This window comes from Staurois parvus, unplaced genomic scaffold (assembly GCF_062004578.1).
Source record: "Staurois parvus isolate SC_StPar_1 unplaced genomic scaffold, SC_StPar_1.0 ptg002540l, whole genome shotgun sequence".
NCBI classification, from domain to species: domain Eukaryota; kingdom Metazoa; phylum Chordata; class Amphibia; order Anura; family Ranidae; genus Staurois; species Staurois parvus.
The window spans coordinates 83,594-106,317 of record NW_028320336.1 but is presented as its reverse complement, the minus strand read 5'-3'; the positions used below and the strand labels follow the sequence as shown (position 1 = coordinate 106,317).

General features: G+C 47.9%; 1 protein-coding gene across 1 annotated transcript in view; it reads left to right on the top strand.

Moving 5' to 3' along the window:
• The window catches only part of MIA2 (MIA SH3 domain ER export factor 2), a gene marked incomplete at its 5' end in the record, with an annotated part of 47,190 nt that overhangs the window by 3,740 nt on the left and 20,726 nt on the right, over positions 1 to 22,724 (top strand). The window contains 14 exons of the mRNA XM_089666119.1: positions 144 to 215; positions 3,956 to 4,066; positions 5,198 to 5,269; positions 5,385 to 5,489; positions 7,277 to 7,399; positions 8,170 to 8,296; positions 9,856 to 9,902; positions 10,046 to 10,136; positions 11,168 to 11,306; positions 15,440 to 15,541; positions 15,630 to 15,690; positions 17,629 to 17,664; positions 21,185 to 21,252; positions 21,620 to 21,699. Coding sequence (XP_089522245.1) covers positions 144 to 215; positions 3,956 to 4,066; positions 5,198 to 5,269; positions 5,385 to 5,489; positions 7,277 to 7,399; positions 8,170 to 8,296; positions 9,856 to 9,902; positions 10,046 to 10,136; positions 11,168 to 11,306; positions 15,440 to 15,541; positions 15,630 to 15,690; positions 17,629 to 17,664; positions 21,185 to 21,252; positions 21,620 to 21,699 — 1,234 coding nt within the window. The remainder of the gene's footprint in view (positions 1 to 143; positions 216 to 3,955; positions 4,067 to 5,197; positions 5,270 to 5,384; positions 5,490 to 7,276; positions 7,400 to 8,169; positions 8,297 to 9,855; positions 9,903 to 10,045; positions 10,137 to 11,167; positions 11,307 to 15,439; positions 15,542 to 15,629; positions 15,691 to 17,628; positions 17,665 to 21,184; positions 21,253 to 21,619; positions 21,700 to 22,724) is intronic.

The window sequence follows — 22,724 nt, the reverse complement described above, 5'->3', positions numbered from 1 at the left end:
ACATGATCACTCAGTTCTTGGGCTTGGAGGCAGCAGGGGGAGGTGAGTATAGATGTGTTTTTTTGATTACCCGTCACTTCTCCTTTAGGAGACAGCAGTAAGCACATGACTAATGCTGTGTATATTTCCTCTTCCTCCCTCAGTACGATGAGGTCCAGCAGACCCTGCAGGAGTCCGGACATCACAAGTTACTGGAGGAGATCACCGAGCAGAAAGTAAGAAAAAGAGGAAGCTTGTAGTTTTTTTGTGATGTTTCTCAATGCAGTACCAGGAGGGCGGGCACATCCATTGCACAGGCTGTGTCTGCTCAGTCCCCCCAGGGATAAAGGCAGCCCATCCATGAGTGTTTTTTTTTTTTTAACTTCCACCAGCAGGTCGAATAACTCGATTCCCCAACACATCCACACCCCAAAGCCAACCCTAACCTGTAACTATACTACCGTTGCCTGCCAATATTCTGCCCTGCCGGCAGCGACCCCTGTCCTCGGCCCTGGCGGCAGCGACCCCTGTCCTCGGCCCTGGCGGCAGCGACCCCTGTCCTCGGCCCTGGCGGCAGCGACCCCTGTCCTCGGCCCTGGCGGCAGCGACCCCTGTCCTCGGCCCTGGCGGCAGCGACCCCTGTCCTCGGCCCTGGCGGCAGCGACCCCTGTCCTCGGCCCTGGCGGCAGCGACCCCTGTCTTCTGGCCCCTGACTTTTTTTTTTTTCCACTGCACCCCAAAGGAGTCAATCACAAGATCAATTCCTCTTGAATAAAAACAGCTGTAGGTTAGTAGAAATTCGACCACTAAACCGGCCAAATTTCGATCCATTTATGGCCAGCTTTAGGGGTTATATGAAGGTCACTTGGGTTCAGAGACCCCCAAAGTGTCATCTAGATCCGATCAAAGCTCACTTCAGTCTTGTTGTTCGACGTGCCCACAGAGACCTGCGACATGCCTGTGCATTTGCGATCAGGAGTTTCAAGATTGCGGCATGGAGGGGGAGTGGTGCAATTTTTTTTCTGGGTCAAAAAAAGTCCAAAAATGCCGGTTTGCATGGTTTTTCAGCGTTAGAGCGTTTTTTACAGCTAAAAAACTCCTCCAGAAACCCACTAATTCTGTTTTTTTTCCAGCCAAAAAACATTGATTCCAGTCTATGTGTGTATGGACACATAGGATAACATGCTGGGGGGTTTACTGGCTGTAGAAAAAAAGTCAAACGCTAAAATCAGGCGCTGTAAAAACGTCCCGTGTGCAGGAGGACTAATACGGAGTCATGTCAGAGCTTACTGACCTTCAAAGAGGGGAAATTGTTGGTGCCGGTTAGCTGGCGCCTATGCGACTGAAGTTGCCAATTTATTTGCCGTGTCGCGAGGTCCAGGGTCAAAGGTTATGGCGGTGTATACAGTCTCAGGGAAAACGTCTGATAAGCGCGTTCGTCATGGTCAATTGACCGAAAGAGTTAGAAGGACATTGTGCAGGATTGCGACCTGGAGTAAGAAAACATCTGCTGCAAAAATGAGTGCAGAACTCAATCTCAGTCTTCCAAAGTCGTGTCCACAAACACTGGGTGGAGCGAGCTCCATAAGCAGAACATTCTGGAGCAAGCTGCAATGGCCAAACCACTAGTGACCGATGTTAATGTTCAGAAGAGGAGAGAGTGCTGCAACACCCACAAATGGTGGACTTGCGATCAATGGAAGACTGTCATGGTCCGATGACTCAAGCTGCCTACTGTTGCTCACCATCGTCGTGTGGCCAACGCCGTCCCAAGCTTACCACCAGGCCAACGGTAAAGCATGATGACGGTGCAGTCATGGTTTGGGCAGCCATATCTTGGTGTTCTGCAGGCTCCATCATCTTGAAAGGTGGAGTCACTGCCAAGGTCTATTAGCTGACCATGTGCTCCCCCCCCCCATGGTGCAGACATTGTTTTTCCCAAAGACCGCGCCATTTGCCAATTCACACAGCTGATGTTCTCAAATCGTGGTTTGACGATCATGCAGACATAATCTTGTACCTTCCCTGGGTGCTGCAATCGCCGGACCTCAATATCATAGCGCCACTATTGGTCAATTTTGGAAAACAGGGTTCGGACTTGTTTTCCGTCTCCGGTATCTCTGCGAGAACTGGAACGATTTTTGCATGAAGAGTGGTATCAGGTTCCATTATCCACCATCCAAGACTTATATTTTCCAATTCCCAGGAGATTTCAGGCCGTCATGGTTGCCAAAGGCGGTCTAACACCATATTGGGTAACTATTTTGATCTTTTACCCGGTGCTTCCATGAATTTTTCAACCTCTGTAGAACACCCACGGCTTTTTTTTTTTAGCGGGAACGTGAATGTATGTAATGCCAAGGGGTGGTGGGGTGTTTTGGAAGGACTATTGATGCTGGCTGCTGGGGGATCACTGGGGGGATCTATTTTTGTGTGGCAGTCTATTGTTGCTGGAGAGGTCTATTGTTGCTGGTGGGGGATCTATTGTTGCTGAAAGGGTTCTACTGTTGAGGGAATGCTTCATTGTTGCTGGCTTCTAAAGAGCCTATTGATGTTGGCTGCTGGGGTGGTATTTTGTTGTGGAGGTCCATTGTTGCTGGTGCAATATATTGTTGCTGGGGGGGGGTTTCTTGTTGTTTGTTTATTCCAGGTACTTATATAGCGCCATCAATTTACGTAGCGCTTTACATGTGTGTGTATATACATATTACAATATTCACATCAGTCCCTAACCATCAAGTGGCGCACAATCTAAGGTCCCTAACTCACATTCATATATACACATTCTAGGGCCAATTTAGACAGGAGCCAATTAACCTACCAGCAAGTCTTTGGAGTGTGGGAGATACCCAGAGGAAACCCACACAGGCACAGGGAGAACATGCAAACTCCAGGCAGGTGGTGCCATGGTTGGGATTTGAACCAATGACCCTAGTACTGCATGGCGGAAGTGCTAACCATTTAGCCACTGTGCTGCCCTTAACAAGTGAATCATTAAAAAATCCCATACAAATTACTTAGCAACAGAAAATAATACTTGGCTCTGCATTCTCTAAAAGGAGCGGTACTGGGAGGTGGGTAGGAGGTGGAACCAAGAGACGGTGCTCAGAGGTGGGTAGGCGGTGGGACTAAGAGACGGTGCTCGGAGGTGGAATCAAGAGACGGTGCTCGGAAGTGGGTAGGAGGTGGAACCAAGAGACGGTGCTCGGAGGTGGAACCAAGAGACGGTGCTCGGAGGTGGGACCAAGAGACGGTGCTCGGAGGTGGGTAGGAGGCGGAGACCAAAAGTGACTCAAAAGGGGGAAGTTCCTGCACCTATTCTCTGAGAAAAGAAGCCGCAAGAACACCACATATAGAAACTCAACACCATTCCACAAATGAGCCAGCAATATCAGCTGATGGGAAAACTCAGCGGGAGTCCTCTGCTGAGCTGACCCGGGTCATGAGAAATTATAATCTTGTGAACAGGATAATATCAAAACAATAGTAATACAGTAAAAAGTGAGCAAATATCGCAAGTCAAGATAAGGCAGGCCATAGACCACAGGTGGAAGCTACGAAAATCGCTTGAATCCCCCATCGACCCAGTCAGTGGGGGGAATCCCTCCCCCAATGCTATTGTGTTCTGACGGTGGGGAACCTCCCCCTGCCGGCAGGATCCAATGATTAGTGTTGCCACCCGACAGGCTGGTTGTACAGTACATAAGCTGATAGATCTGTAAAGTGTAAATTGTAATGAAGATAAACCGAGGAGGACATGTTTGTAGTCTACATGGGTGAAGCAGCCTAGGGTGACATCGCTGCTCCTCCATAGATGAAGTAAGGTTAGTGTTCTCATCCTAGGACTGGATGATCACCTGATGAAGAGACGTAAATGCAGCCACCACAGTAACCTGCAATATATTACATTTTTGTTTAACTTTAGTTATCACCATTGTGCTGATGATTTTAGTAATGGGTGTTTTTATTTATTTAGGCTTTACAGGAAAAACTGCAGACAACTAACAGAGAATTGGAGGAAAATATTGCCAGATTTGAGCAGGATCTAGAGGAAGAGAAACAGCGGGGGTCAGAGCTGGACGATACGGTAACATCACTGAGAATGCAGCCTATCCATTCACTAGAGAGCGGTGACATCAGTGAGAATGCAGAATATCCATTCACTAGAGAGCAGTGACATCACTGAGAATGCAGCCTATCCATTCAATAGTGAGTGGTGACATCACTGAGAATGCAGCCCATCCATTCACTAGAAAGCGGTGACATCACTGAGAATGCAGCCTATCCATCCACTAGAGAGCGGTGACATCACTGAGAATGCAGCCCATCCATTCACTAGAGAGCGGTGACATCACTGAGAATGCAGCCTATCCATTCACTAGAGAGCGGTGACATCACTGAGAATGCAGCCCATCCATTCACTAGAGAGCGGTGACATCACTGAGAATGCAGCCTATCCATTCACTAGAGAGTGGTGACATCAGTGAGAATGCAGAATATCCATTCACTAGAGAGCAGTGACATCACTGAGAATGCAGCCCATCCATTCACTAGAGAGCGGTGACATCACAGAGAATGCAGCCTATCCATTCAATAGTGAACGGTGACATCACTGAGAATGCAGCCTATCCATTCACTAGAGAGCGGTGACATCACTGAGAATGCAGCCTATCCATTCACATGAGAGCGGTGACATCACTGAGAATGCAGCATATCCATTCACTAGAGAGCGGTGACATCACTGAGAATGCAGCCTATCCATTCACTAGAGAGCGGTGACATCACTGAGAATGCAGCCTATCCATTCACTAGAGAGCGGTGACATCACTGAGAATGCAGCCTATCCATTCACTAGAGAGCGGTGACATCACTGAGAATGCAGCCTATCCATTCACTAGAGAGCGGTGACATCACTGAGAATGCAGCCCATCCATTCACTAGAGAGCGGTGACGTCACTGAGAATGCAGCCCATCCATTCACTAGAGAACGGTGATATCACCGAGAATGCAGCCTATCCATTCACTAGAGAGCGGTGACATCACTGAGAATGCAGCCTATCCGTTCACTAGAGCGCAGTGACATCACCGAGAATGCAGCCTATCCGTTCATTAGAGAGCGGTGACATCACTGAGAATTGGGAACATGGTCTGTCTTTTTGTCGGAACGTAAAAGAAAACCAACAAAAAAATTAACAAATCTGACAAACGTGTTTTTCAGCTTTCTGAACTGAATGAGAAAATCAAAGCTTTGGAAGATGGCTTCAAAAACGAAAAGTCTTTGAAAGAAGAGGTATGTTGGGTTGGAGGCAGTTTTTTGTTTTAGATGGGATATTCCGTGGTGTCCCGTTTCTGCCTACAGCATTCATATTCTGGACTCTGTCACATGACCTCGCTTTGTTGTACAGATCCGCACAACTCAAAAAGTGTTTGAAATCACCAAAGGGCGGCTGGAGTCATCGGTGCGCGATGCAGTGGAAGAGCAGGCTCACCTCCAGGAGAGCATTAAACAGGTGAGATCCCTGAGAAACAAAGAGGAATTGTTTGCTGCTACAATACCTACATTGTAATTTTGGAAGAAAAACATTAACCGACTTTGGAGATACCTGGGCAGTGACACTCAATGTTAGAGTGAAAGAACATAGAATGATTTATTGTCAAGCGTATGCAAACCTTTAACATTTCCTGCAAACAATTCTCAATTGCTTTCTAAGCTGCCAAATGTGTCCTTCTGTATTGTTTCCCCCTTCATGTTTCATTCTTTCAAGGCTAACCACGTGTGGGTCCGGTAGTGGGAGCAGACGGTGGGTCCGGTAGTGGGAGCAGGCGGTGGGTCCGGTAGTGGGAGCAGGCGGTGGGTCCGGTAGTGGGAGCAGGCGGTGGGTCCGGTAGTGGGAGCAGGCGGTGGGTCCGGTAGTGGGAGCAGGCGGTGGGTCCGGTAGTGGGAGCAGGCGGTGGGTCCGGTAGTGGGAGCAGGCGGTGGGTCCTGTAGTGGCAGTAGGTCTTGTATTGGGAGCAGGCAGTGGGTCCCGTAGTGGCAGTAGGTCTTGTAGTGGGAGCAGGCAGTGGGTCCCGTAGTGGCAGTAGGTCTTGTAGTGGGAGCAGGCAGTGGGTCCCGTAGTGGGAGCAGGCAGTGGGTCCTGTAGTGGCAGTAGGTCTTGTAGTGGGAGCAGGCAGTGGGTCCTGTAGTGGCAGTAGGTCTTGTAGTGGGAGCAGGCAGTGGGTCCCGTAGTGGGAGCAGGCAGTGGGAGCAGGCAGTGGGTCCTGTAGTGGCAGTAGGTCTTGTAGTGGGAGCAGGCAGTGGGTCCCGTAGTGGCAGTGGGTCCCGTAGCGGGAGCAGGCAGTGGGTCCCGTAGCGGGAGCAGGCAGTGGGTCCCGTAGTGGCAGTGGGTCCCGTAGCGGGAGCAGGCAGTGGGTCCCGTAGCGGGAGCAGGCAGTGGGTCCCGTAGCGGGAGCAGGCAGTGGGTCCCGTAGCGGGAGCAGGCAGTGGGTCCCGTAGCGGGAGCAGGCAGTGGGTCCCGTAGCGGGAGCAGGCAGTGGGTCCCGTAGCGGGAGCAGGCAGTGGGTCCCGTAGTGGCAGTGGGTCCCGTAGCGGGAGCAGGCAGTGGGTCCCGTAGTGGCAGTGGGTCCCGTAGCGGGAGCAGGCAGTGGGTCCCGTAGTGGCAGTAGGTCTTGTAGCGGGAGCAGGCAGTGGGTCCCGTAGTGGCAGTAGGTCTTGTAGCGGGAGCAGGCAGTGGGTCCCGTAGTAGGAGCAACAGTGGGTCCTGTAGTGGCAGTGGGTCCCGTAGTGGCAGTGGGTCCCGTAGTGGCAGTGGGTCCCGTAGTGGGAGCAGGCAGTGGGTCCCGTAGTGGGAGCAGGCAGTGGGTCCCGTAGTGGGAGCAGGCAGTGGGTCCCGTAGTGGGAGCAGGCAGTGGGTCCCGTAGTGGGAGCAGGCAGTGGGACCCGTAGTGGGAGCAGGCAGTGGGACCCGTAGCGGGAGCAGGCAGTGGGACCCGTAGCGGGAGCAGGCAGTGGGTCCTGTAGTGGCAGTGGGTCCCGGAGCTGGCAGTGGGTCCCGTAGCGGGTAGGGCAGTGGGTCCCGTAGTGCTGCAAATCTGCTACGTTTGGATGGGTGTCACTGGAAGTAGCACAGGTTGTCTGGTATGTTTATTGAACCTCGTGCTGCACATTATCAAACAAACTGCTGCCAGTTTTGGGACAGATCTGTTTGTTATGTTGGTTAAATATTGACAAGCTGACCCTGGGGGGGGGGGTACACAACCTGACAACATACCTGATGTTTGTCTTTTACTTTTGCAGTTGTCGAAAGAGGCAGAGGGCTGGGAGGAAAGGTTCAGCGAGCTCTCGGAGAACTCCAGGATGCTGAGCTCATCGGTGCAGGCCATGCAGGAAGACCTGAGCAACAGACAGGGCCAGGTCAAGGTCGGTATTGTGCCGCATCAGTATGTTTTTGTGTTTCTATGGTTTTGTGTTTCTATGTTTTTGTGTTTCTAATGTTTTCTGATCTCAGCATATAGTTTAAAACTAAAAATTTGGCCCCTAAATTTAAAAAACAAATGCCGCTATGTGAGCGTAAAAGTGAAAGGTTTTTTTTTTTTGTAACACCTTCCTGCCCGGCCTATAGCAGATTGGCGGCCGGGCGGGGCACTCGTCATTGTGACTGGGCGTCATATGACATCCGGTCAAACTGAACCGCGGAGCGCCGCGATCTGTCAACTTCAGTGGCGCTCTGGGAACTAGCATGGTGAGTGGGATTGCAAAACTTGCACAATACAGTTGCAAATAATTTGGCAGATTAAAAGATTCAATTACCGCATACATAGTTACATAGTTGGTCTGGCTGAAAAAAGACAAAAGTCCATCCAGGTCAATCATTAACAATAAATAAATAAAAAAAAAAAGTTATAATCCTACACCCACAGTTGATCCAGAGGAAGGCAAAGAAACCCAGCAAAGTACGATCCAATTTGCTCCTGCAGGGAAATAAAATTCCTTCCTGATCCCCCGAGAGGCAATCGGATATTCCCTGGATCATACATTGTTTCTCAATGCATTTTTAAGGGACAGTTTGTGACTTTCTAATGTAAGCGCACTTGTAACGCCATTGTCTTTATTCAATGCGATGTCTCTGCAGTGTCGTAGAATACCGATCGATCGCCCATCTGACCCGTTTTTCTCTCTTTCCTTCACAGTCTCTTATTGACAGTTTGCTGAAAATGAAGGATTGGAGCTCGGAGGTGGAAGAAATCAACAAAGATGAGGATGAGGATGGCGTGCTTGGCGGTATCAAGTGGGATTTTGAAAATGGGGAGCCTTTAGGTAATAAGCGTTGTTCCTGCCTCTCTGTTGTCCATTCTTCACCCCCAACCCTTCAAATACGACCCACGACCCACTTTTACTTGTTTCCCATTTGTTTTCTTAGTCAACCCTGTGTAAGCTCCATGTTGGATGGTGTCAGAGCTTACCCAGAGTTGAAGACGTCCTACTCCCGTAACAGTATTTGGGCTACACACTGGGAGAAGGTCATGAGCTCTCTCCATGGTCAGAAGCAATGAGTATCTTGCAAGAGCTTGGATAGTGTGTCTGGGGAAGTGCAGCTTTAAGAGGGGAGGAGGGGTGCTTTAAGAGATTGTTGCTGTACTCTGAATGGGCAAAAACTTCCAAAATGGAGCAAAGAGAAGCCTTATTATGGCTTAAATATGCCGTTGCGGGGCCCAGTGCCGCTCCCGTTGCGGGGCCCAGTGCCGCTCCCGTTGCGGGGCCCAGTGCCGCTCCCGTTGCGGGGCCCAGTGCCGCTCCCGTTGCGGGGCCCAGTGCCGCTCCCGTTGCGGGGCCCAGTGCCGCTCCCGTTGCGGGGCCCAGTGCCGCTCCCGTTGCGGGGCCCAGTGCCGCTCCCGTTGCGGCGCCCACAGCCGTTCGCGTTGCGGCACCCACAGCCGTTCGCGTTGCGGCACCCACAGCCGTTCGCGTTGCGGCACCCACAGCCGTTCGCGTTGCGGCACCCACAGCCGTTCGCGTTGCGGCACCCACAGCCGTTCGCGTTGCGGCACCCACCGCCGTTCGCGTTGCGGCACCCACCGCCGTTCGCGTTGCGGCACCCACCGCCGTTCGCGTTGCGGCACCCACCGCCGTTCGCGTTGCGGCACCCACCGCCGTTCGCGTTGCGGCACCCACCGCCGTTCCCGTCCTAGGACCTTTCATAGCCTTGATAAAAAGAAAGCTTTTTAGCAGATTGCTACTTTTTACTTCTCTGATGAAATAGCTGTTTGTTTCCCCATGTCCTGTGCAGAATGACTCTGAATGGGAGGGTCTGGTTCAACATAATCACCTGGGGCACTCAGTGTTCTGATGAAAAAAGCTGCAGGGTCTGCATCCTTGTTTAGAAGTATATAACCCTTTGAGAGTTTCTCACCAAAGTGGAAATTCCTGTTGCAGGGGATGCCTAAAATCTGACTTGCAGATCTTAATACAGATTTCAGGGAAAATGCAGTGAGTCAATCACACAAGCAGGAAATTATATTTTTAGAGGTGTTCTCTACACCAGTGCTGTACAGAACGCCTCTAGGTTGCCATATTGCTTTGCATTTTGCAAAAAAAAAAAAAACTACAGTGGCAGCAGATTGAAAAGGAAAGGTCATTTTTATTAAAATTAAATTACATTGCTTGTGTAGAAATTGTATATGTGTGTTTTTTTTTTTTTTTGCTTTTTTTTTGCTATTTTTCCATAAAAGTGAAGTTACCCTTTTTTTTTTTTTTTTTCCATAAGTGAAGTTGCCCTTTTTTTTTCTTTTTTTTTTTTTTTTCTCTCTTTATTGACTTCTATGAGTGGAGAATAATTGGAGTTGCCCTTAAAGAACACTTTGTTTTCTTCCTTTCAGGAGATCCTCAAAAACAAACTATAAAGAAGCTAATCTTTGCTGCAAAGGTAAGATTTATAGCATTACATTCAGAATCTTTTTTGAATTTGTATGTTTTTAACATGGCGGGGGGGGGGGTCAATTTAGACGGGTAAAAAAAAAAAATATATCAACCTTTCAACCAGATGACAGTATTTTTGTGCTCCTTTAGCTGAATGCATCCCTGAGGAGCGTTGAATCGGAGAAGAAGCAACTTTATGAGAACCTCTCGGATGAACTGAAGGCCAAAGAGCATTTTTCAGGTAAAAAAAAAAAAAAAATTATTATTATACAGGATTTATATGGTGCCAACAGTTTGCTCAGCGCTTTACAAATGAATTAAATGACGTTTTTATTTTGTTTTGCTCAGGTGCAGTGTAGTTCCACTCTAAAGTGTATTTTCTTTCCCCAAAAAAATTTGCATTTGAAAAACCTATGTGTAAAAAATCATGTGATATAAACGATTGCAAAACCCACCATTTTATTTTCTAGGGCCTCTGCCTTTAAAAAAATTAAATTTAAAAAAAAAAAAAAAAAAAAAAAAAATATATATATATATATATATATATATATATATATATATATATATATATATATAATCTTTTTTATATGTTTGGGGGTTGTAAGTAATTTTCTAGCAAAAGAATGATGATTTTTAACGTGTATGTGAGAAATGTCTCAGGATTGGGCGGGGGGGGGGGGGTTCAAGTGGTTCCAGTGACACTAAAAACAGCGAGGAATTGTTTCATGGGGAAAAAAAAAAAAAGATTACAGAGCCGTCAATCAAAGAACGCCCGCCTCCTTATACTTTGATAATTTCAGACTATTTGTAGGTTTTTAAATACAAGTAAGGGAAGTACCTGAATTTGACTTGGTATCAGTCTCCTACAGTCCCTGTACAGCAGAGCTCAGACTGAGCTGGGGGGGGAGCAGAACACATACCCAAACAGTTGTGCTGATAAGAGTAGAGCGCAGAGTCGCATACGTTGATGAGCCCATCAAACTGCTGCTTCATCTACTACTGTCCAGTCACAGGCTGGGGGAGGGGCCTGTAAGTGTTACTTTACTGCAGCCCAGGAAAATCAGGTCTCTTGTTGTGCCAGACAGGGCATTGTTGTGTAAATCTCAGGACTGGATGGACAAATACAAATCCTTTGGCAGGTTAAGGGACTCCTTTTCTATGTAGCTAATCTGTGTATTTAGCTCTTTTGGTTTTGTTGGGCTTTCCTAAACTGTAAGTTGTAGCACCTCGAGGCACGATCATTTCCCATCCCGGTGAATTTCTGCTTTTCAGAATGTATCACCAATCTGCAGAACACAAACCAGTCTCTCGCTCTGGAGAAGAAGCAGCTGGAGGAGGAGGTGGAGAAGATGAAGCAGAAGATGAGCGTCATGATGGAGGTGTACCAGGAAAACGAGAGAAAACTGCACAGGTGGGGACTTCTCCTTTTTAAAACTAAAAATTCAGATTGAACCCTTTCATACTGATATACATCTTTGCATATTGCCAGCAAACTTTGGTATAAAAACCGGGATTCTTGGTTGACATATATTGCATTACTTGTTTGAGCTGGTCAGCTTTATCAGAAGTGATCCCTCGCTGGCCAGTCCCTACTCTACTCTGCAAAATGCACTTGCTTATAGCATACTTTAGTGCACATATACCAGCAAATGAACTAAGCTTCCTGCACCGCATTAAGCAGATAGACCTGTTTTTAGGTTTGTCTGCACTACCCATGCCAGTTGCTATATCAGAGTAAAATAGAAATTGGCGCAGGGTCTGCCCCTAATTTAGAGAGGGAATGCGTCAGTTTTCCCATATAGAAAACTGCCACAGGTCCTGACTTGCAGATGGCTCACATCCCTCTCTCTGCACATGCATCGAACACGCTATACGAGCAGAGCCTGCTGGGTTAACAATTCTCCTCCTCCGTCCTGTTCTGAGCTGAGCAGGGTCAGGGACGGGCAGATAGATTGGAGCATGCAGCTCCAGCTCTAGTGTTTTCGGTACTGTGACTGTCACAGATAACGCATAGAATAGGGAATTGAACGCTCCTAATTACCAAAGGGGCCTACACCCCCCCTCCCCTTTTGTTAAGTAGCACAATCTGCTCCATTTTTGTGTTTAGAAGAGTGGTGCAAGCATTATGGTACTTGCCTGACTGCATTGTGCCAAGTGTAAAGTTTGGTGGAGGGGGGACTATGGTGTGGGGGTGTTTTTCAGGGGTCGGGCTTGACCCCCTAGTTGCAGTGAAGGTAACTCTTAAGGTGTCAGAATACCAAGACATTTTGGACAATTTCATGCTCCCAACTTTGTGGGAAGAGTATGGGGATGGCCCCTTCCTGCTCCAACATGACTGCGCACCAGTGCACAAAGCAAGGTCCATAAAAGACATGGATGAGCCAGTTTGAGGTGGAGGAAGTTGACTGTCCTGCACAGAGTCCTGACCTCAACCACATAGAACACCTTTGGGATGAATTAGAGTGGAGACTGCGAGCCAGGCCTCCTCCCCCGACATCAGTGCCTGACCTGACAAATGTGCTTCTGGAAGAATGGTCCAACCTTCCCATAGACACCCTCCTAAACCTTGTGGACGGCCTTCCCAGAAGAGTTGAAGCTGTTATAGCTGCAAAGGGCGGGGCCAACTCAATATTGAACCCTACGGACTAAGACTGGGGGGCCATTAAAGGTCATGTGTGTGGGAAGGCCGGCGGCCCAATATTGAACCCTACGGACTAAGACTGGGGGACCATTAAAGTTCATGTACGAGGAAAGGCCGGCGGCCCAATACTTTTGGCAATATAATGTATCTCTTCCATTTCTTTATAAAACTGACCCTTATTAGGCATTTGTGACCAAATCACATTATTATTATTAATTACTTTGCAGTGAATACAAACTCCACCTCATGTGACCTTCTGGCCTAGCAAAGTCATCATGGCCTCTGGCTAGCAGGAGCATTGTGGGTGTGTAGTCATTGGGGCCTTTTTTTTAATTTTTATTTTTTTTTTAATTGTAATCTCACAGTACAGGACTCAGAGGTGATTTTCATAGATCCGGGGTTGTAGGCTAACAGGTGATTAGACACTGGCAAAGCATTTGGACACTCCCCCTTAGGCACCTTCCCTGTAATCCTATCCCAGTCCACAAGACCCCATTTTTTTTGCTAGTGTCTTGTAGATGGTGGACCTCTTCTCCCTCGAAGAGACGTTCCTCTTCTTAACTAGCAATAAGAGGAGATGGAGACAATCAAAGCCACCATTAAAAATCCTGGAGCTCCGTACAGTCTACCTGACAGGGCCCCACCTGGTCCCACAGCTGCCTAGCAGTCCTTGCTTGGGGCGTGCATCAATCCCTCTGGGCGACCTACCTCTGCAGCGTCCTGCAAATACTAAAACTTCTGCAGTTCCCGGGAAAAATCTCACCCCATAATGCACACCGATGATTGAGCTGCACCAATCCAAGTTAAGCATAGGAACATTTCCTTAACCACCTCCCGTCCGGCCCATGTACATAAACGGCCGTACGGTGGCAGTGCAGGGGCGGGTGGCCATTAATAAACAGCCTCCCCGCCCCCTGCTTCAGTGCGCTCCCTGGGAGCGCGCAGCATCGCAATCCGGTGTCCGCTGTGTCATCCAGCCACAGTGGAACACCGATCGTCGGACGGGACCTCTGTACGAGGTCCTGATCATGTGATCACTGATTGGCCAATCAGTGATCACATGCAGAGTAGTAAGCAATGATGTCACTTGTGACATCATTGCTTACTACTTGTGAAATCTGTGAATGATCACAGAGGTCACATGGTACAGGGTCATTCACAACAGCCTTGTACCATGTGACAAGCTGTGACCAATCACAGCTCACACAGTAGTTGTCAATGGCTGCAAGAATGCAGCCAGAGAGAAGGAGAAATGATTGCTTTTACACCCATACAGGCTGTAAAAGCAATCAGTGTAAAAAAAAAAAAATCTTCATCACCCCCCACAAGTAGTACAGTGTCACCATGGTGACGCTGTACTGCTAGGGTGACAGTATGTAAAAAAAAAAAAAGCATAAATAATATAAAAAAAGTAAAAAAAGTTTAAAAATTATAATTTTTGGTTATAAACTTATAAATTTGGATTATTTTTTTTTTTACTAAAAAGATAACGGAATAAATTTTGGCCAAGATTTATGACGGAATACTATTTAGTTGCAAAATTTTATAAGAAAAACACTTTTTTTCCAAATTTTTGGACATTTTCATTTACATAGCAAAAAAAATAAAAATCCCAGCGGTGAATAAATACCACCAAAATAAATAAAGCTTTATCGGTCTCAAAAAAATGCTAAAAATTCATATGGTGTTGCATGACCGCGCAATTGTCATTCAAAGTGTGATAGGGCTGAAAGCTGAAAATTGGCCTGGACTGGAAGGGGGTGAAAGTGTCCGGGACTGGAAGGGGGGGAAAGCGTCCGGACTGGAAGGGGGTGAAAGCATCCGGACTGGAAGGGGGTGGAAGCATCCGGACTGGAAGGGGGTGGAAGCGTCCGGACTGGAAGGGGGTGGAAGCGTCCGGACTGGAAGGGGGTGGAAGCGTCCGGACTGGAAGGGGGTGGAAGCGTCCGGACTGGAAGGGGGTGGAAGCGTCCGGACTGGAAGGGGGTGGAAGCGTCCGGACTGGAAGGGGGTGGAAGCGTCCGGACTGGAAGGGGGTGGAAGCGTCCGGACTGGAAGGGGGTGGAAGCGTCCGGACTGGAAGGGGGTGGAAGCGTCCGGACTGGAAGGGGGTGTAAAAGTGTCCGGACTGGAAGGGGGTGGAAGCGTCCGGACTGGAAGGGGGTGGAAGCGTCCGGACTGGAAGGGGGTGAAAGCGTCCGGACTGGAAGGGGGTGGAAGCGTCCGGACTGGAAGGGGGTGGAAGCGTCCGGACTGGAAGGGGGTGGAAGCGTCCGGACTGGAAGGGGGTGGAAGCGTCCGGACTGGAAGGGGGTGGAAGCGTCCGGACTGGAAGGGGGTGTAAAAGTGTCCGGACTGGAAGTGGTTAAGCGTGAAGAGGTCCACCATCCTACAGGACACGAGCAAAAAACTAAGATCCAAAGACTCAAACCAGACCCAGTGAGGGCGTGTCCAAATGCTTTGTCAGTGTCCAATCACTTGAAGGTAATAGCCGGGTCTATGAATCCAATGGGATGCTTCACAAAATGCACCTCCCTCCCTCTCTTCCACTGCCAGTTGATCTTGGAGAAAGGTGGTGGGATGCTCAAAGTGGGGGCATGCAGAGGGGGAGATTTAGGGGTTCAGGTCCCCCTGCTGACCTGATGGGGCCTGGCACAGAAATACTCCCTGTATTCCCTATCGGCAGCCCTGGGGATGATCATTATTCAATCTTCAATGTCTTTAGACGAGACCCCCAAGTGTGGCTCCCGCAGACTCATTCTGCATAGAAGTTATGGTAAATGAAATGGTCGAGCTTTGGCTCCACCACTCAATGCCGACGTGTGGATTGGGGGTGTTCGTTATGTAGGAAGTTTGGGGGGAAAAAAAAAAGCCATAAGACTTTCTGTCCGTCTTGATTTTAGGAAGCTGACCGTACAGGAGAAGGAGCGGCTACAGAAAGAGGCCAAGCTCAGCAAAGCCGATGAGAAAGTGTGCATGGCGGCCACCGAGCTCGTTACCGTCAAGTAAGCCTTGGCATTGTGTCCGGTGAATTGTCGCCCCCCCCTCCCCCGCCGGGCCTTCACCGCTCACCCTGTCTCTCTTACTTTCCAGGACACGACTGACTGAACTGGAAGAGGAAACTGAGCGGACTGTCGCCTCCTACCAGACGCAGGTCAGGATTTTGTAGATTTGATACTTTATATAAAAAAAATGCTGCAGGGCAAGTCAATCACATCATCCGAGGAGGGACTTCAGGTCCAACTTTTCTGTAATGGTCACATGATATGGACACTGTATAAGGAGGAGTACAGCAAACCTCCGCAGTCAGCTTCTGAGCCAGAAAATAAGAACATATGTTACACATGACCCCAGTCATTAGACATACTGTATATAATTCTGAAAAAATAACATTCCTACCCCCTGACACCAATGAGGGGGCACTATTCCTCCCACTGATACCAATGATGGGGCACTATTCCTCCCACTGATACCAATGATGGGGCACTATTCCTCCCACTGATACCAATGATGGGGCACTATTCCTCCCACTGATACCAATGATGGGGCACTATTCCTCCCACTGATACCAATGATGGGGCACTATTCCTTCCACTGACACCAATGATGGGGCACTATTCCTCCCACTGATACCAATGATGGGGCACTATTCCTCCCCCTGACACCAATGATGAGGCATTATTCCTTCCACTGACACCAATGATGGGGCACTATTCCTTCCACTGACACCAATGATGGGGCACTATTCCTCCCACTGATACCAATGATGGGGCACTATTCCTCCCACTGATACCAATGATGGGGCACTATTCCTCCCACTGATACCAATGATGGGGCACTATTCCTCCCACTGATACCAATGATGGGGCACTATTCCTCCCCCTGACACCAATGATGAGGCATTATTCCTTCCACTGACACCAATGATGGGGCACTATTCCTTCCACTGATACCAATGATGGGGCACTATTCCTCCCACTGATACCAATGATGGGGCACTATTCCTCCCACTGACTCCAATGATGGGACACTATTCCTCCCACTGACACCAATGATGGGGCACTATTCCTCCCACTGACACCAACGATGGGGCACTATTCCTCCCACTGATACCAACGATGGGGCACTATTCCTCCCACTGATACCAACGATGGGGCACTATTCCTCCCACTGATACCAACGATGGGGCACTATTCCTCCCACTGATATCAAAGATGGGGCACTATTCCTCCCACTGACACCAACGATGGGGCACTATTCCTCCCACTGACACCAACGATGGGGCACTATTCCTCCCACTGACACCAACGATGGGGCACTATTCCTCCCACTGACACCAACGATGGGGCACTATTCCTCCCACTGACACCAACGATGGGGCACTATTCCTCCCACTGACACCAACGATGGGGCACTATTCCTCCCACTGACACCAACGATGGGGCACTATTCCTCCCACTGACACCAACGATGGGGCACTATTCCTCCCACTGACACCAACGATGGGGCACTATTCCTCCCACTGACACCAACGATGGGGCACTATTCCTCCCACTGACACCAACGATGGGGCACTATTCCTCCCACTGACACCAACGATGGGGCACTATTCCTCCCACTGACACCAACGATGGGGCACTATTCCTCCCACTGACACCAACGATGGGGCACTATTCCTCCCACTGACACCAACGATGGGGCACTATTCCTCCCACTGACACCAACGATGGAGCACTATTCCTCCCACTGACACCAACGATGGGGCACTGTTTTTCCCGGTAATACCAATTATGGGACACGATTCCTTCCACTGACACCAATGATGGGGCAGTGTTTCTCCCACTGATACCTATGTTGGGGCAATATTTTTCCCAGTAATACCAATGATGGGGCACTTTTGCTGACCACCAAGCTTCAGGCATTGTTTTATGCCCACTAACGACAGGATTTTTCTCACTGGCCACAGTCTATCCCAACTGGTCCTTTCTTTAGAAAGTTTTGAAACCTTTGCTTTGTGTCCGATCGCTGTACTAACCTCCCTACCATCATCATTGTGCTCTCCTAAAATCTCCATATCCATTTTTCTTTTCAGGTCACATCATATGAAAAGAAAGCTCATGATAACTGGGTGAGTGTGTTTTTTTTTTTTTTTTCATTCCATTTGTCACAGAATATAATCTGTTATAATTATTATTACTTTCTTGTTCTCTGGGGGACACAGGAAGTTTTTAACCCTCAGGTTATACTGCCACCTACAGGAGAAGTGGACACTGAAATAAAAAACCTGTAGGCCAGTCCAGGATTACCCCTCCTACTACCAGCATGCCCCAGCTGATTTCTAGTGTCCTAGGAGGAGGAATGTCTGCTGCTCGGGTTCTGAAGGTCTGGTGATTCCTACGATGCTCAAAGCAAAGGAAGTCATCTTCCTGCAAGTTCCATCATCTGCTGTGGAAGGGATACTTCCACCACATGGAGTTTCTCTGTGGGACTTATCTTCTCCTTCCTGTACTTGGTCCGGCCCAGAGTTTGACTCTCTGCTACATTAAGGGTCAGGTCTCTGCCCTCTCTTTTCTGTTTGAGGTTGTTGGCCTCCTTGATTAGGACCTTTGTATATGGGATTTTCCATGTAGGTTCCCTCGTTTGTTCCTCTACAACTCATGACCTGAATCTGGTTCTTTCTGCATTTCAAAAGTAGGCTTTTGAACCAATTGGAGATGTTCTCCTCTATACTCACAAGGTAGGTATTCTTTGTAGCCATCTCTTCTCCAAGGCGGGTGTCTGAATTGTTGGTCTTCTCTTTCAAGGAACCCTTTCTGGTTTTGCATGGAGACAAGGTGGTGTCAATGCCCGGGACTTCCTTTTATAGCCTAAGAGGATTGTCTTCTTGTTACCTAAAACTGGATATTCTTCATGGACATGTTCTCGTGCCGCTCTGTTCAGCTTCAGTTCTCCAAAAGAAATTTTTCTTCCATCGGTTTTAGTTCAGGCTGTGAAATTTACTCTCAGCCACTGAATCTATCATAAAGACTGAAAGACTAGATGAAACCTGAAAGGGTGCACCACCTGGATCCTGGATGGAACCTATAAGGGTGCACCAGCTTTTCGTTCCACCCTCCATAGTGGCTTAGATGGACCACCAAGGTTCCACCATTCCTGTCAAGGCATGCTCTACTAGATCTGTGAGGGCCTCTTGGGCTTTTCAGCATCCAGTAACTGTTTCCCAGATTTGTAAGGCTGTCGGCTGTTTTTCTGTTTGCATGTTCTCTAAGGGCTTGTTAACACTTGTGGTTGACCCGTGGTCTCCTTGATTAGGATCTTTTGTATATGGGATCTTCTATGTAGGTTCCCTCGTTTGTTCCCCTACAACTCCATGGGACCTGAATCTGGTTCTTTCTGCATTTCAAAAGTAGGCTTTTGAACCAATTGGAGATGTTCTCCTCTATACTCACAAGGTAGGTATTCTTTGTAGCCATCTCTTCTCCAAGGCGGGTGTCTGAATTGTTTGTCTTCTCTTTCAAGGAACCCTTTCTGGTTTTGCATAGAGACAAGGAGGTGTCAATGCACGGGACCTCCTTTATAGCCTAAAAGGAGTGTCTTCCTATTACCTAAAGCAGGATATTCTTCATGGACCTGTTCTCCTGCTGCTCTGTTCAGCTTCAGTTCTCCAAAAGAAGTTTTTCTTCCATCGGTTTTAGTTGAGGCTATGAGATTCTCTCTCAGCCACTGAATCTATCATAAAGACTGAAAGACTAGATGAAACCTGAAAGGGTGCACCACCTGGATCCTGGATGGAACCTATAAGGGTGCACCAGCTTTTCGTTCCACCATCCATAGGTGGCTTAGATGGACCACCAAGGTTCCACCATTCCTGTCAAGACATGCTCTACTAGATCTGTGAGGGCCTCTTGGGCTTTTCAGCATCCAGTAACTGTTTCCCAGATTTGTAAGGCTGCCGGCTGGTCTTCTGTTTGCATGTTCTCTAAGGGCTTGTTAACACTTGTGGTTGACCCGTGGTAAAAACAGGTGGCCGAGCTTTCGATATTTGTATTCACCATAAAACAATTTTTTGAGTCTATTGAGGGGCCCCATGCTGAATAGAGAAAAACAAACAGAGGGCGCACCAGCCTAGTGCATTACCTTTTAAAATATTAAATAATAAAAGTAGGTATTGTACTCACAAATGACAATACAGTCAAGGCACAACGTGAAAGTACAGCTCTGTCCAATCCGCACTACATGTCTGTCCGAAATGGGAATTCTGGACATCCAACATGCTCTTGGTACTACTATGTTGGTAGTAGGAGTGGATATCCTGGGCTGGACCACTTAGAATGGAGGCCAATGACATCACTGTGAATGCAGTCTATCCATTCACTACCAATGACATCACTGAGAATGCAGCCTATCCATTCACTACCAATGACATCCCTGAGAATGCAGCCTATCCATTCACTAGAGAGCGGTGACATCACTGAGAATGCAGCCTATCCAATCACTAGAGAGCAGTGACATCACCTAGAATGCAGCCTATCCGTTCACTAGAGAGCGGTGACATCACTGAGAATGCAGCCTATCCATTCACTAGAGAGCGGTGACATCACTGAGAATGCAGCCTATCCATTCACTAGAGAGAGGTGATGAGAATGCAGCCTATCCATTCGCTAGAGAGCGGTGACATCACTGAGAATGCAGCCTATCCATTCACTAGAGAGCGGTGACATCACTGAGAATGCAGCCTATCCATTCACTAGAGAGCGGTGACATCACTGAGAATGCAGCCTATCCATTCACTAGAGAGCGGTGACATCACTGAGAATGCAGCCTATCCATTCACTAGAGAGCGGTGACATCACTGAGAATGCAGCCTATCCATTCGCTAGAGAGCGGTGACATCACTGAGAATGCAGCCTATCCATTCGCCAGAGAGCGGTGACATCACTGAGAATGCAGCCTATCCATTCACTAGAGAGCGGTGACATCACTGAGAATGCAGCCTATCCATTCACTAGAGAGCGGTGACATCACTGAGAATGCAGCCTATCCATTCACTAGAGAGCGGTGACATCACTGAGAATGCAGCCTATCCATTCACTAGAGAGCGGTGACATCACTGAGAATGCAACCTATCCATTCACTAGAGAGCGGTGACATCACTGAGAATGCAGCCTATCCATTCACTAGAGAGCTGTGACATCACTGAGAATGCAGCCTATTCATTCACTAGAGAGCAGTGACATCACAGAGAATGCAGCCTATCCATTCACTAGAGAGCGATGACATCACTGAGAATGCAGCCTATCCATTCACTAGAGAGTGATGTCACTGCTGAGAATGCAGCCTATCCATTCACTAGAGAGCAGTGACATCACTGAGAATGCAGCCTATCCATTCACTAGAGAGCGGTGACATCACCGAGAATGCAGCCTATCCATTCAGTAGAGAGTGATGTCACTGCTGAGAATGCAGCCTATCCATTCACTAGAGAGCGGTGACATCACTGAGAATGCAGCCTATCCATTCACTAGAGAGCGGTGACATCACTGAGAATGCAGCCTATCCATTCACTAGAGAGCGGTGACATCACAGAGAATGTATTGTATTTCAGCTCATTGTATATTATTTTAATGCACTTTTCTGTTTCTTCTCAGCTCACTGCAAGAGCGGCAGAAAGATACTTGAGTGACGTGAAGAGGGAAACCTTACATCTCCGACAGAAGTGAGTAGTAGACATGAACAAGATTTACCTTCTGACACTCCCCCTCCTCCGCCCCCCCCAGAATTTCAGTGTATAGAAGCAGTGTTGTCAGACCAATAGAGGAAGTTAGGAGATTGCTGGATTTCTGGCAGGATCAACAGTTTTTTTTTTTTTTTAACCTCCGTACCTGCAGCATGTTTAAGACATCTAGAAATGTACTGGCATTGCATTTCCCTACTTTTTTTTTTTTTTTTTTTTTTTTTTTTTTTCTTTAATTTTTCTTTTTTTTTTCTTGCCCAGACGTACATATGAATTTATTTAAAACTAAAAATCTTTCTCATATATTTAGATTGTAGTCCCTAATGCTGCATTTCATCTTCTGCTGTAGATTAACAGAGGCGGAGTATAAACTGGAACTCCTGGAGAAGGACCCCTTTGCCCTGGATGTGATCCAAGCCATCGGGAGAGGTAATTGACGGTTCGGATGATGTCACAGCGGGGGTGGCGGCAATCTGCTTCCAATGATGTCACCCAGGGAGAGCGATCCTCGCTGACCACATTTATACCCAAGACCACAAAGAGATACAATCAGGAGTCTTCAAGCTGGCCATAGATGGATAGATTGTTGGCCGGCTCAGCAGGGACCACCCAAGATTCGATCCATCCATGAGCAAGCTGGTTGTACTGAAGTTGATTGGCTTTAGTACAAGCAGCCTGTCGGATTTTTCTCAGGCAATCACTGCCGGTGGCTGTAGCCTCCAGCAGTGATTGTGTTCTGCTGGCTGGGAACACAATAGCACCTTGGAAGAGATTCCCCCATCAACACTTTGATGGGGAAATCAAGCAATACATCCCTGGTGGAAGGAAAGAAAATTGCATAATCTATGGGCAGTGAATGATCAGATTTGCAGGCAAGACTCAAGGATTGATTTTTTTTTTTTTAAAGCATAACTCCAGCCAGAACGTTTTTTTTTTTTTTTTTTGAGTGAAAAAAGCATTGCCCCCTATGGGCAGTTTCTGTACAGTTAAGGAGCTTACAATCTAAGGACCCCGTCTCACATACTGTACATACATATACTATAGCCAATTGACCTGCCGGAATGTCTTTGACGTGTATTTGAGTGTGACAAGAAAGCAGAGGAAATGGGAGGAAAGCTTTGCAAACACAGCAAAAAACAAGCAAAAAAAAAAAATTAAAATAAGTTGAATGGATAGTTGGATGAATGGATAGTTGGATGGATGGATAGTTGGATGGATGGATAGTTGGATGGATGGATAGTTGGATGGATGGATAGTTGGATGGATGGATAGTTGGATGGATGGATAGTTGGATGGATGGATAGTTGGATGGATGGATAGATGGTGGATGGATTGGTGGATGGATGGATGGATTGGTGGATGGATGGACGGATGGATGGATGGATTGATGGATGGATTGGTGGATGGATGGTAGATGGATGTATGGATAGCTGGATGAATAGATGAATAGTTGG